Source organism: Ictidomys tridecemlineatus, chromosome 10, assembly GCF_052094955.1.
Source record: "Ictidomys tridecemlineatus isolate mIctTri1 chromosome 10, mIctTri1.hap1, whole genome shotgun sequence".
Lineage (NCBI taxonomy): Eukaryota > Metazoa > Chordata > Mammalia > Rodentia > Sciuridae > Ictidomys > Ictidomys tridecemlineatus.
This window is the reverse complement of record NC_135486.1, coordinates 59,780,932-59,793,558: the sequence shown is the minus strand read 5'-3', so window position 1 is coordinate 59,793,558 and position 12,627 is coordinate 59,780,932. Positions and strand designations below refer to the sequence as shown.

General features: G+C 57.1%; 1 protein-coding gene across 1 annotated transcript in view; it reads right to left on the bottom strand.

Annotated features, from left to right (window-relative positions):
• Positions 1 to 12,627, bottom strand: part of Galnt2 (polypeptide N-acetylgalactosaminyltransferase 2) — a 95,432-nt gene that overhangs the window by 17,495 nt on the left and 65,310 nt on the right. The window contains exons 4-8 of the mRNA XM_005320383.3: positions 7,120 to 7,218; positions 6,866 to 6,933; positions 6,662 to 6,727; positions 2,458 to 2,579; positions 551 to 638 (exon numbers count right to left, since the gene is read on the bottom strand). Coding sequence (XP_005320440.1) covers positions 551 to 638; positions 2,458 to 2,579; positions 6,662 to 6,727; positions 6,866 to 6,933; positions 7,120 to 7,218 — 443 coding nt within the window. The remainder of the gene's footprint in view (positions 1 to 550; positions 639 to 2,457; positions 2,580 to 6,661; positions 6,728 to 6,865; positions 6,934 to 7,119; positions 7,219 to 12,627) is intronic.

Here is a 12,627-nt window from a genome sequence, read left to right as displayed (position 1 = left end):
ATCTAAGCCAGCCCCTGGCAGTGGAAGCTCCAGGCCTTTGCTCATTCTCAGGAGGGTCTTACATATGTTGTGGCTGGTACGCGGGGGATGGACTTGCAGGTCACTTGTGCTGTCAGGCTTATAAGAGCCAGTATGGTCCCCCAGACAAATGCTGCCTGGCAGGGAGCAGGACAAGGTGGCTGGGCCAAGGCAGAGGGATCAGTGACCAAGATACATGCAAGAGGCAGGGTCAGCAGGACATGGTGATCCCTGGGCATGAGCAGTGCAGAGAGGCCATGGCCCCCAGCTCCACAAAACCTCAGTTCTAAGGAGCTGTAGCCCTGCTGGTCAGCGGGGGCCTGGCACCTCTGGTTAGAAATGACAACATAGCCACACTGAGCCACATGGCTGGAAGAGGAGGGGTGGGAAGCAGGGCCATGGCCCCTTCCTGACAGCCCTGGTAGTATGCAGAGGGCTTCCTATGGGCACACACAGCAGCGTGGACCGTGTCACTGCCCCTCAGACACTAGGCACAGGATGAGTAGGCAGATGCGCAAGGATGAACACCTACCGCCCTTCAGGTCTGCGGAGGCCCCCACGTACTGGAAATTATCCATGTTAATGACATCGATGATAGGTGAGACGACCCGGGTCCTGTCCTGCATATGCAGATAACAGAGAAGCTGTCAACATCCCAAACCAGCACACAGCTCCCAGAGCCCTGTTGGGGTCACCAGGCAGCCTTAACTGCTTTTACCCCTCTACTTGGGCCCTTAGGACCTCCCCCAACTCGGGACCCAATTGCAATGGGGCAGGCAGAGGGGCTGCCTGCATGAGAGGGGGTCAGTGGAGGCCTGGGACGCTCTGGCCATCTGTTCACCCAGCTAAGGTAAGGACCATGACAGGGGCTGGTCCACCTCACAGTCTCGCCACAGGATTCTGGTGAGTCCTAGCTCGATGTGCAGCAAGTTGGCCCTGCACCCTAAGGCAAAGCAGACTTCAGACTGGGCTGGGCTTCTCTGGACAAGGGGGTGTGAAGGGTGAGGAGCACGCCCAGGTCCCACCAGCAGAAAGCAAGGGGTCCGCAGGGCCTCCCCATGCTCCCACAGCAAAGCTCTGGCTGTGCCCCTCCTTGTGTCCACTGTCAGACTCTGGTCAGAGACTGGGACAAAGGCTCGTGCAGCCCTATTGGCCAGGAAAGAGGGGAAAACCATCAGACAAGGGAATCAAAGGAGCTAAGGAAAGACAGGCCACAGAGCACCAGGGGCCTCCAGCGCCACCATGTGCAAATGGAAGACCAAGTGCGGTGGCCCCAGCCTGGCTCCCTCCCCTCTGGCTGTGGAAGTCAACAGGACACCTCTGTTTCTTTTGGAAAGATGAGGACGTGTGAAAACTCATCACCTCAGTGCTTCTTGCCTTAACTCGAATGGGCATGAGGCAGCTCTGCTGGTCCTGCCACGAGGCAGAGGCCTGTGCACTGGCCAACACAAGTTGATTCTGGCCTGGCTTTTCAGGAGATGGCCTGGCAGAGCGGACAGCAGTAGGCAGGTGAGGGCTCCGGGACAAACCCTGGGGCTCAGCAGAATCTGCTTTGAAATCCTGCTACCTGCCATTTTGCCCATCAACGACGGCCAACAACCCTTATACCATTTCCTCAAAAATCTAGGAGGAGGCAAAACCTGCATTAGAGACAGTACATAAGCAGCATCTACCATGTCGTTCAACAAACCCAAAGCAGGCAGTGAAGTGTCATGACTATTACCAGCTTTGGCCATGCAATATTTCACAAGTAACTGGCTCTCATCTGTTCCTCTGTACTACAGCATAAGCCATTTGCATCTCCCTGAGCCCAGCTGTCTATGCTGCAGCCTGGGATGTCTGCGTCTCCCTGGGCCCAGCTGACCCTCCACACTACGGCCTGGGATGTCTGTGTCTGCGTCTTCCTAGCCCAGCTTCCCCTCCATGCTGGAGCCAGCACTTCTACCTTTTTCTACCTCCTCTCGTCATGTTTGCCCTCCCTGTCAAATGAAGAGTCACAGCAGGAAGGACAGAAAGTCAATGAAGGCGGCCAGAACTAAGGAGGTCACCCAGCTCTATGATGATGCCCCTCGCAGGAGGTGGTGCCCGAGGGGGCCCCAGGCACTGAGTGACAACCAGCATGTGCTTCTCCCTGAGCCTGGCATGATGGGCTGGTCCTCAGTGGGAGCCGAGGCTGGCACTGCCCCAGCCTGAAGTCCCAGGTCCCTTCACGCCCTCAGAGCTAAGGCGAGGAAGCAGCTTGAGCCAAAGCTGCCTTCACCAGCCACCTCCCAGCCTCTGCCGAGCCTGCCGCCTCCTTGCACAGGGACCCCAACAGCCCAAAGCACTATGAATGAACCCCTAGAGGCACTGACTTCCTCCCCGCACCAGGGGCACCCATGGCCAGCCCACAACCACAGGCCTTGCGCCCATGTGCCCCGCCCTGGCCCTGGGCCTCACCTCAGCCACCCGCTCCAGCAGCGGCTCCAGCCAGTGCTCGTTACACTCGCAGTGGCTGTCCAGGAAGGTCAGGACCTTGGCCTGGGCAGCATCGGCACCCCGGACCCTGGAGCGCATCAGGCCTGAAAAGGAAGGCAGAAGTGCATCAGGGAAGTGAGAACCCAAGCTTCTCTGCAGTTAACTGTTGCCTGGGAAGGCCACCCCCTAGAGCCACCCGACCAGAAAGACCTTGGCATAACAAAGCCTGTATCTAGCAGGGAAGCTAGACCTTCAGAAGGACTTCTCTCTGGCTCAGCCACAGCTTCCCGACTGGCTGGACCCTGGAAGACGTCAGCTCCATACCTTGGGACCTGGTCATAACCCCCCAGCCTGCTGCAGATGTCTCTATCTTCTGAGACCTATCAGAGCCAGAGACCCAGTGGTGCTGCTGGGCCAGCTTCAATGCCTGCAACCTGCTGGCCACACACACTTGCTCTTCGAGACACAGATCTGACTGTCTTGGATGCTTGTGGGGAGCCACTCTGGATGACCCATGCCTTCCATCCTGAAGCGAGAGGCTGTGACCTATCACTACATTTTGTGGTGACTTGGGCATTGTCCCAGCACAGGAAATCGAAGGTGTGTTTTCAGGTGTTGAGCTACATTGGGGTTGAGCTACACTCCCTGTTCTTTTGTAACCCTACCCCTTTGCCCTGTTTGGGATAGAATGTTCCATGGAAGCTCCCTTTGTGTGTCCCCTTCTCTTGCTCTGCCCTTGAGTGTGGCCGTCCTAGCTATCAGTCAACCTGCTGACAGCAGACATCACAAAGCTAGACTCAATGCCTTGAAACCTGACCCCTTGCCTCATTTGAATGGCTTCTCCACAATAAAAGGATTCAGCACCTGCTCACTCTCTTTCCACGGACCTCTAAGGTCAGAGGACCCCTAAGGTCAGAGGAGGCGTCAGGACCCAAAGAAAAAGGTATCTCTGTCTCTGTGTGGTTATTTTATGCAGCCTAGTTCCCCTGGGTGACCCTGAGTGTCTTAGTCGTGAGGAATGCGACAGATGCTGTGCTTGGGGGCTCTGTGTATGGACTGGACGAGAGGCTCATACCCAGGGAAGATGAGGGCTCTACGTTCCTCTTTATGCAGTTTGAGGAGAGCCAATGGTGACCCTACGTAATTGCCTGCCCCCAGGGGCAAAGGACAGAGTGACCGGTTGACTGCAGAGCCGCTGTGACTGGGCAAAACCCAGCCTGGAAATCTGGTATGAACTCCAAGTAAGATATAAAGCCAATTGTGTGGCAGAGCCAGAGGAACAGAAGACAGGGTATCAACTCCTGAGAGTAGGCCCACCTGGCCCAAGGCTACATTCAGGGGATGCTTCCCAAGGCACCCCACCCTGCAATGTTGCCCTTCTAGTTTAAGGTGCCAGAGGAGAAAGTGTAGGACTTGTAGATTGGCTGGTACTAGAGGAGGAGACCCTGAAAAGGGCCAGTGATCATGCCTGGCTAACTGCTGAGCTAACTTCCCAGGCCTGTACTCCAAGAAGCCCTGGAAGACCAACCAGAAAGCTGAGTTCATCTGCTTCCTGTTGTAGTGGACACAGCTGAAAATTCAGCTGCTATCAATCCCTGTGGACACAAGGTTTGGAATTCAAGTCTTGTCAAGTTAGAGAAGTTTGGAGAACACTTCAGTTCTATGGAAACCCAAAGGATCACATTCAGAAATGCAGACTACTATCTCAGAAACAAGAGACTCATCCAGGTCATCCCCATCCCAGCCAAGCACCTGTCCGCCTACCAGAGCAGAGTCACCACCAGTCACTTCACTGTCTTGCTTAAAAGAGATCAAGATCCTTCAGAGAGAGAATATAACCTAGTGTCTCCACCATCCACAACATCTATTGTAAAATAAAAACTAACTAGACTTGAGAAATTGCAGAGTATGGTCCGTCTCCACAAGAAAAACTCAACAAGAAAAACTCATCATCCCAAGATGACTCAGACACTGGATCAGCAGAAGGATTTAGAATGGCTTTTATGACTATGTTCAAGAGCTCATGGGAAGTGAACAGACAGGGACCTCATCAGAGCACTGGAGCCTGTCCGGCAGATGCAGGGGGATACTCGAGAGCTGGGAAAAGGAAGTGATGGGAGACGAGCAGCTCCCTGACCTGTCTGAATCACAGAATGGAGCTGGCAGAGGGACCTGTGGACTTGAAGATAGGCCAGGGACACAGGCCCTCCTGAAAAACAGAGAGGAAAGACGTCGAGGGGAAAGCAGGACAGCGCTGGAGATGCAAACGGCCAGCAATTCCCAAGTCTGGTGGAAAATGACACTTCACACCTCCCGGAAGCAAAGCAGCCTAAATGTAAAGGGGACTCAGGCCCAGGGCAGTGAACCAGGACACCTGTGATGAGGGCTATGTGCAGCCAGGAGGTGCCGAGGCCCAAGGGACGGCACAAGCAGGCCTGTGGTCCTGGCAGAAAAGCGCAGGCCAGGCAAGGACAACCCGCAGCAACACTTCTAACATGCTGAAAAGCATCCAAGGCCAGCTCAGAATTCCAGTCAGAAATTCCCTCTGGGACAAGGAGGAGGTTCTTCAGGACAGAGGCCCAGATGCTGCCACTGGTGAGGGAAAATCAAGAGAGCGCCTGGGGTGGAGGAGACGGCCCCAGCGGAGGACTCTGGGCAGGAAGAGCTAGAGGCTCTGGAATTGAAGAGGAGGCAGGTCCAGGGCCTTCCTACTCCCTGCCGACCTCCTGAGGAGGTTCTCAATCCCTGAAGCGAGGCAACCTCACTGTGGGGTTGAGAGGCAGGCAGAGGAGACAGTGCCGCAGTGGCCCTGGGACAGGCGGCTGAGCTGTGGACAGGGGCTTTTTGCCCACCTCCTCTGCCTTGTCTTTAGCTGTGCCTGAGCAGCCAGCCAGGCTCCTTCTTGGCCCACCTTGCTCCCTGCAGCTGGACAGCACTGCAGGAGCACCTGCCTAGGGTTCAAGACAGGTATGGCCGCATCTCACAGCTGCTGCCCACTCGAGCTGTCCAGGCCTGCCTGCCAGTTGCTCCCACAGGATGCCCCTCACCCCTGCTAAACCTAGCAGTGACACAGTTCCTCCCCCACATGAGCACCAAGTCCAGAGGTCCAGAGTCAATATGCAGACACATGGCCAGTTTATAAGCAGCTCATGGGCACCCCCCATAAGGCCAGCAAGGGACAGGCCAGTTACAAACTGCGACACAACAGCCACTTGCTTCCTCTCCCTCTCCCCACCTCTCTCCTCCCCTCCTGTGTCCTGGGCCAGCTTCCCCTTTCTTAGGCAAGGGAGTGAGGACACTCAGTAGAGACTTCACCGTTGCCTTGTCACTCAGGGGACATAAGGAATGCAGCAGGTGGTCAGGTCTGGGGATGGTACCAGCCCAGCAAGGCCACAGTGCCTTGAAGACAGGCACTGTGGACTTGAAGATAGGCCAGGGGAGCGCCTTGAAGAGCAGGCTACCGGCTGCACTGGTGAGGACAGGTGCCCAAGGCACTGCTCCCATCCGAGGGCTGCTGGGCTGACGGGGCAGTTTCCTGCTCAGACACCCTCTTCCTCCAGCACAGTGGCCATGTGAGGACAAGGAGGAGGGCTGTGCCCTGGCTGGGAAGCATTGCTACTCCTGAATCCCTGGGAGCAGCACGGGTGCCATGGCTCTGCAGTTGGAGAAACTGAGAGACTCCGACCCCAAGAGGGGCCTCTCTCCACACTCTGGTACCAGGACACCAGCCACACCAACCTGAGCTCCCCAACACGCACATCCCTGGGAAGCCCTCCTGCCACGGCCTGCTCCTGGGGCTCAGCCCTGTCCAGTGACAGGAAGCCCATGGGGAGATAGACTAGCAGGGGTGTGAGCACCGAGGGCAGCGTGTCACCGTCCTGGATAGCCCCCTGCGGTAGCTGCCGGCCGTGGATCTGCTCTTTGGTCAGACATTGCAGCCAGGAGCACTGAAGCTCTTCAGGGATGGGTCAGAGTCCCTAAGTGTGAACAGAGCTTCTCATGTGTGAACAGACCCAGGACACACAGCTCTGATGGATTAGGTGTCTGACGTCCTCCCTGTGTGTTCTGGGACAGGACAGGGCACAGAGAGGGACCAGAGACCTGACTGCTTTTGTAGCCAGAGCACTGCCCACTTTCATAGCCAGAGCACTGCCCAGTCGCCACCAGGCTGGGGAGAGAGACTTACCTTCCCGCCGATCGTTCCTGAGGACCCGCACTTTCTCGATCTTCCCCAAGAGGGCCCCGTCCTCAGCTTAGGGAGAGAGGAGAGGGAGCATGAGTCCCTGTGGCTAGGTGGGCGCTGCCCCTGGGCCGGGAGAAGCCCTTCCCTCTGGCCGTGGCCTGCCCGGCACCCTCGCCCACAGCCTGCTGGGGAAGGACCAGCACTCACGGTCATTGCTGTAGTCGTCGACCAGGATGATCTCTTTGATGAGGTGCGGAGGGCTTCTCTTAAGCACACTGAGGAGAAACAGAGGACAAGGCCGTGGCCAGGTGCAGGCAACCGGGCGGGTGTCCTCTCTTGGCCCTGCCTAGGCTGGAGGGGCTATCAGCTGCCCAGGGACAGAGCTACCAGGTGGCCCATCCACGGCCCCGCTGGCCATGTTGACCCGGCTAACTGGGCCACAGCTGGTGTCCTGGCCTCACCTGACCACGGTCCTCAGCAGGGCCGACCTGGCTTCGTTGTGGAACGTGATCACCACGCTAGTGGCTGGCAGGTCCACACGCCACTGCTTCCGCTGACACCTGAGGGAAGAGAAGGTCCGTTTGTACAGTGTGGCATGGCTGCTGCACTGTGCAGCTGGGAGCCACTGGCCTGCTGGGAGACAAAGCTCCCTCAGGACGTGACCACAGGGACCAGCACATTGAGAACACACCGGACTAGGACCGCCTAGGGCCACCCCAGCCTGCTGCAGACGTAGCTCTGGCACTCTAACAGCAACTGCAGTTCCCAGGGCAGGCCACTGTGCCCACTGCCCTACCTGTACTTTCCCCTCTACTCGGCACGAGCAGCCAGGGCCCATGGCAACTCCCCTCCACCTGGATGTCAGGTGCCCCACAACTGTGTCTAAGCAACCAGAGTGAGGCCGTTTCCAAGCAACCAGAGTGAGGGTGGTGCCTGCAGCCGGTGGAATGGAGCACAAGGGCACTGCTTCTCCTGAGCAGTTAGCAGAGCTCTGGGGCCACTTCTCAGCAGAACCTGAGACCAGGCCTCCAGAGGTGGGCAGATTCCACACAGCACTTTCTGAGTGTGTGTACTCCAGAGATAGAACTGCAGGGGTACCAAGTGCTACCTACATGACAAGAGTCCTCAGCTCCAGGCTAAAATGCCCAAGCATCGCAGAACAGAGAGCCAGGCAGGCCTGTGGACTCCTGGTGCTGCTCGGGGCAGGGCTGCACATCCTGAGGGAACAGTACCCAGGAGGGCACTGCCTACGTGGCTGCAGGAGGCTCAAGTGTGGTGCCAGGCCTGCGCCAGGAGCCAGAGTCAGAGTCCCTGAGTGTGAATAGAGCTGCTCATGCTGCAAGCCTGGCTCAGAATCAGTTCTGAACAGTCATACCAACCAGGCAGTGGTGAGGGCGAGGCCTGGCCCTCAGCTGGCTGGGCCAATGGTTTGCCCACAAGCTCTTCCACGCTGTCACTGTCACCTGCAAGGTTGTCCTGCGACCCTGGAATCAAGCACTCTGCCACTACAGCCAACAGGCAACACCCCCAGGAACCTGCAGGCCGTGAGGTCAGGCTCACTCCTCAGCTAGTGTGGTCCCCGCCAAGCTGAGACAGCCCGCACTGGGCAGAGGTGGCTGTGGCCAAAACATCCATCAGTGAGATGCATGTGGACCCTGGCAGCTGCTGGACAACTACACACAGTGCATGGTGTGGGCTGAGGGACTTGGCAGCCTCGCCACCTTTTCCTGTCAGATGGGAAGACAATCTCAAACACGAGTGAGAAACAGTACAACCACAGAGCAGTCAGGTGGGATCACAAGAGGGACTTCCCTGCTTCACTTGAGTCATCACAGTTGGTCTGTTTTAATTAGTCATGAAAGAACCACAAAACAGTCCCTGCTGTTTGAGGCAAATGCATTCTGTGACTGACACGGAACCTCGTTACCTCTGAGCCTTTACTGATAAGCAGACTGGTATCTAGAATTGGCAGCTGGTCAGATCAAGGAACTGAGACACGTGCAAAGCTTCAACTGGGAATGCTTTGCTGGACAGCACCAGTCCCAAGATGGCTACTGGCAAGTGGTGCCAATGAAGGCCAGGGTCGGGGGTGGCACCTCCCATGCCTCCACCTCAATGTGAGGCACGGGGCTGACTAGGGCTGCCAACCTCCAGGCAGAAGCAGGAGCAACCAGTCTGCGAGCCCTCCTGCCCTAAGGGCAGAATGTGCAGGCGTGTGCCCGGGTCCATGCTGAAACCACGGGAGCAGGAGCTACAGAAGTCAGGAGTAATGGAATGCGTTCTGTCTGAGGGCCGTCTCTCTGCCAGCTCTCCAACAGCCATGGCAGGGCTGGTTGTATCCAGGAGCCAGCAGAGCTGGTCTGAGGTCAGCAGCAGGAAGAGCAGAGAATTGTCCTCTAGAAGCAGGACGGTGCTGAGAAGAGGCAGGGCCTTGGGCGACTCTGGGTCCCGGTTCACTTGCTCCCAGGGTTCCGGAATCTTCTGGTCCAGTAAAATGGAGACTTGGAAACCAGACTCACAAAGACTTGAAAAACACCAATCTGGGCTCACATGGCTCAGAGCTGCTGGAATCAGTATCTGGAACTCAAGTGGCTGCAAACAGATGAGCTCTGGCTTGTGATGCAGGTGACTCTGGGTGGCAATGACTCTGATGGGAAAACTAAAGGCTTCTGTGCCGCACCAGGGAGGGCCAGGTCTGCAGTGGGAAGGGGCTGAAGCATCTCCTCGCCCCACCTGACTCATGGCCCCTGGTGCTCCGCTGGGCTAGTGCTTTGCTCCTGCTAGCCCTGGACACCAGCTGTGTGCTGAGGCATGTGCTTCACTCCTCTGCACCAGCCTTCAGGTTATTGAAGGAATATAGCCATGAGAGTGGACATCGAGAACCAGAAGGCCACTGTCAGGAACAGGGGACAGTCACACGGGCAGCGTGTGTGGGTGGAGGCTACCTGTGTACAGAGGCCAGGATGGAGTCAGGAGACGGGCTGAGGCCCAGCAGGGCCTGGGGGAGGTGCGCCTAGCCACAGGGAGGAGGGCACCCAGCCTGCAGGAAGAGCTTAGGGTGGGGGAGGCAGGGTGGCCAGAGACCCCAGGAGTGTGCATGTGGGCTCAGGACACCAAGAGGCTGGGGAGGGGCATGGCCAGCTGCAAGACCGCACCTGCTCTGAAATGGCAGAGGAGATGGGAAAGGCTCCATCCTCCTGAAATGCCGGTAGAACTCAGGTCTGCAAGGGCAAGGCCAAGTGGTCTCCGTGGGCAGTGCCTTGTCCAAGACTGCAGACCAGGCGTTCATGGGGGCACGGAGTCTGGAAGTCCCAGCGCAGGGCAGCAGCAGGTGAGGGCTTTGTGTTGTATACTGTACCAGTGTGGCAGAAGGGCAAGTGTGGGCACGGGCACCAGCGACACATACGGGAAAGCCCTGAGATGGCGGTACACACTCTCAGCTGGTTGAACATACTGACCCTCAAGTTCTGGTTCTTCAACTCTGGACCCAGAGGAGGTGAGAAAGTGGCTCTGTGCCCAAGGTCATCCATGTGGCGTACACTCTGTCCAGCTTTACCTCTGACAGAGCCCAACTCGGGCCACACCCCTTGCATGCTGCCCTGTGGGTACACACTGCCCACCTCTTCTGCTGGACAGCCCAGAGCAAGACAGCAGGCCAGGCTCCTTGGTCTCCAAGGTTGCTGGAGCCAGGTGCGCGTCTGCCTCTGCTGCCTCCTACTGCAAGACTCGCATGGCCGCAGGCCTGCGGTGGGTCAGAGGGGCAGCTTCCCCGGTGTGCTCCTCAGGCACGTGGCCACCTGGGCCTCTGGGTTTTCCTCATGAGCTTCAGGTGGGTTCCTGACACTGCTTGGACACCACAGCCTGGTCTGAAGATGACACTCACTGTCTTAGTAACAGAGCTTTAAACATCCTTGGACTGCGCCCTGCTGTTTCCCGGGAGGCCCTGCGTCTCGTACAGCCCTCCTCCCACAGGGCCTGGAGCCCAGCAAGGGCTCTGTGGCTGCCCTTCCTCTCAGGCTATCATCACTGCTGGATTGTGAGGTGCTGTCTGCAGAGGCCTCCAGGAGCCCCACAGCCCTGCCAGTGGGCAATAGGTTTCCTCCAGCTAGCCATCTGCCTGCCTCTCCCCTAACACCGGGACAGTCCTGTGTCAGCTTGTGCCAACGATGCCACACATGGCATGCAACTGCATGAGCAGCAGAGGGCCTCACCTTTTGTGAGCACACTGGTCACCACTGAGCTTGGCACTTGCTGGGCTCCTCACGTGCCCTTGAGCATAGGTCAGGACACTGAGCGCAACTGTCCCTTCCTACATCCATCAGCTCTCCCCTTTGAGCCAACCATGATTACGGTCCTGACGTGCGTGTGCTGTTCCTCGGGAGTCACTGGCATTTGCCACCCTGTACTCCTAGGATACACCTGGTGGCCCTAGTTGAGACACAGTGCTGTGCTGGGCCAGCAGCTGGCCAGGTCTCCTGGACGCACAACGCCAGGTGTGACGACCTCCTCCAGCTCCGCACGAGGGTGCACAGAGGGAAACAGCATCTCCTGCAGACCTAGGTGAGCAGGGAATTTCGAGAAGGCAAATTTTTTAGTGGAGAAGTTTCTTTTGATGGTATTTATTCTTATTATTTATATTTTATTTATTTATTTATATTATTGAGAAAAATTTATATTTATATCATTTAAAAAATTTGCAATTACATTTTTCTTTAAAACCACATTTTAGTGCATACTTGTTGCAGATTTTATATCAAATTTTTTAGAAAATCAGGGAAGTAGCCATGATGGAGAGGTTTACAAAACACATCATCATGCTGCTACTAATTATTAGGCCATTTTAGATAAGATGCCTCAAAGAATCTCCTGGAAGGACTGAGAGGTGGCCAGGTTTGGGGTGGGCTGGTGACCCAGAGGAGGACAGTACCTGGAGAGCTGGGCCAGCACATGGCATAGCCCTTGAGCCAGGGTCAGAGAGGCTGACTGAGCTGAGCAGAGGGAAGGCCTTGCAGGCCAGAATCAAGCCAAACCCTTCACAGGGCTGGGAGGCCAGAACTGGACCCAGAGATTGCTAAGACGTGGCTCTGACGGTCACTCCCGACTCCAGGTGGAATCCCACAGGACTGCTTCCCAGCAGCAAATGGGGAGGGCAGCTGGCCAGCTCTCCTGCACCCAGGCAGGAGTCTGCTAGATGCCAGCTCTGGCAGGGTCTTGAGTCCATCTCAACTGTCTGCAAACCACAGGCCAAAGCCAGGGAGGGGAGGGCACAGCCACAGCCTTGAGCTGCCTCTGCTCTCCACAAACCTCGCAGCCAGCTCCAGTCCACACCAGTCTTGGTGCCTCCAGGGTCAGCTGCCTCCAGGGCCACCTCCCTCAGCAGCCCACCTGGACAGCAGCAGCAGCCTTTCTGGACAGCAAGTGCTTCCAGGTCTCCATGGTCAACCTAGGCGAGGCAGGTGGTGGCGTGGCCTTCCGCCTGTCAGGAGCCTCGTGTCCTGGGCACTTCTGTGCACTCGCCCAGCTGGGCGTGCCGATCCCAGACAAGCTCTCTAGCACTGTTTTTATGCACTTGTGGAGCTGAACAAAACCTGGCGTGGGGCTGCCTGTCTGCTGCCCTCGGGACCCTGGCTCATTGTGCCTGCCCTGGAGGCTGTGAGGGGTCAGTGAGACTTCTCCTGGCTGCCCATGCTCCTGCCTCTTGCTGGCCATGCTTCTGTGACTCCTGATGCCATCAATGATCCACAGAATTTAACAGGTGGGCAGGTTATGCCAAGTGTCCCTCTCAATACCACTGGGCGTCCTGATGCCAGGACGTGTTCAGGTAACAAGCCACCATTCCAAAGAGCCAAGGCAGGAAGAGAATAAAGGCAAAGGCCGGCACGTCAGTGGTGACAGACCTGCGGGGAGCCCTTGGGCAGCAGGTGGGCTCTGGGAGAGCAGGGGCTGCCACAGTGGCTCCAGAGCTATGT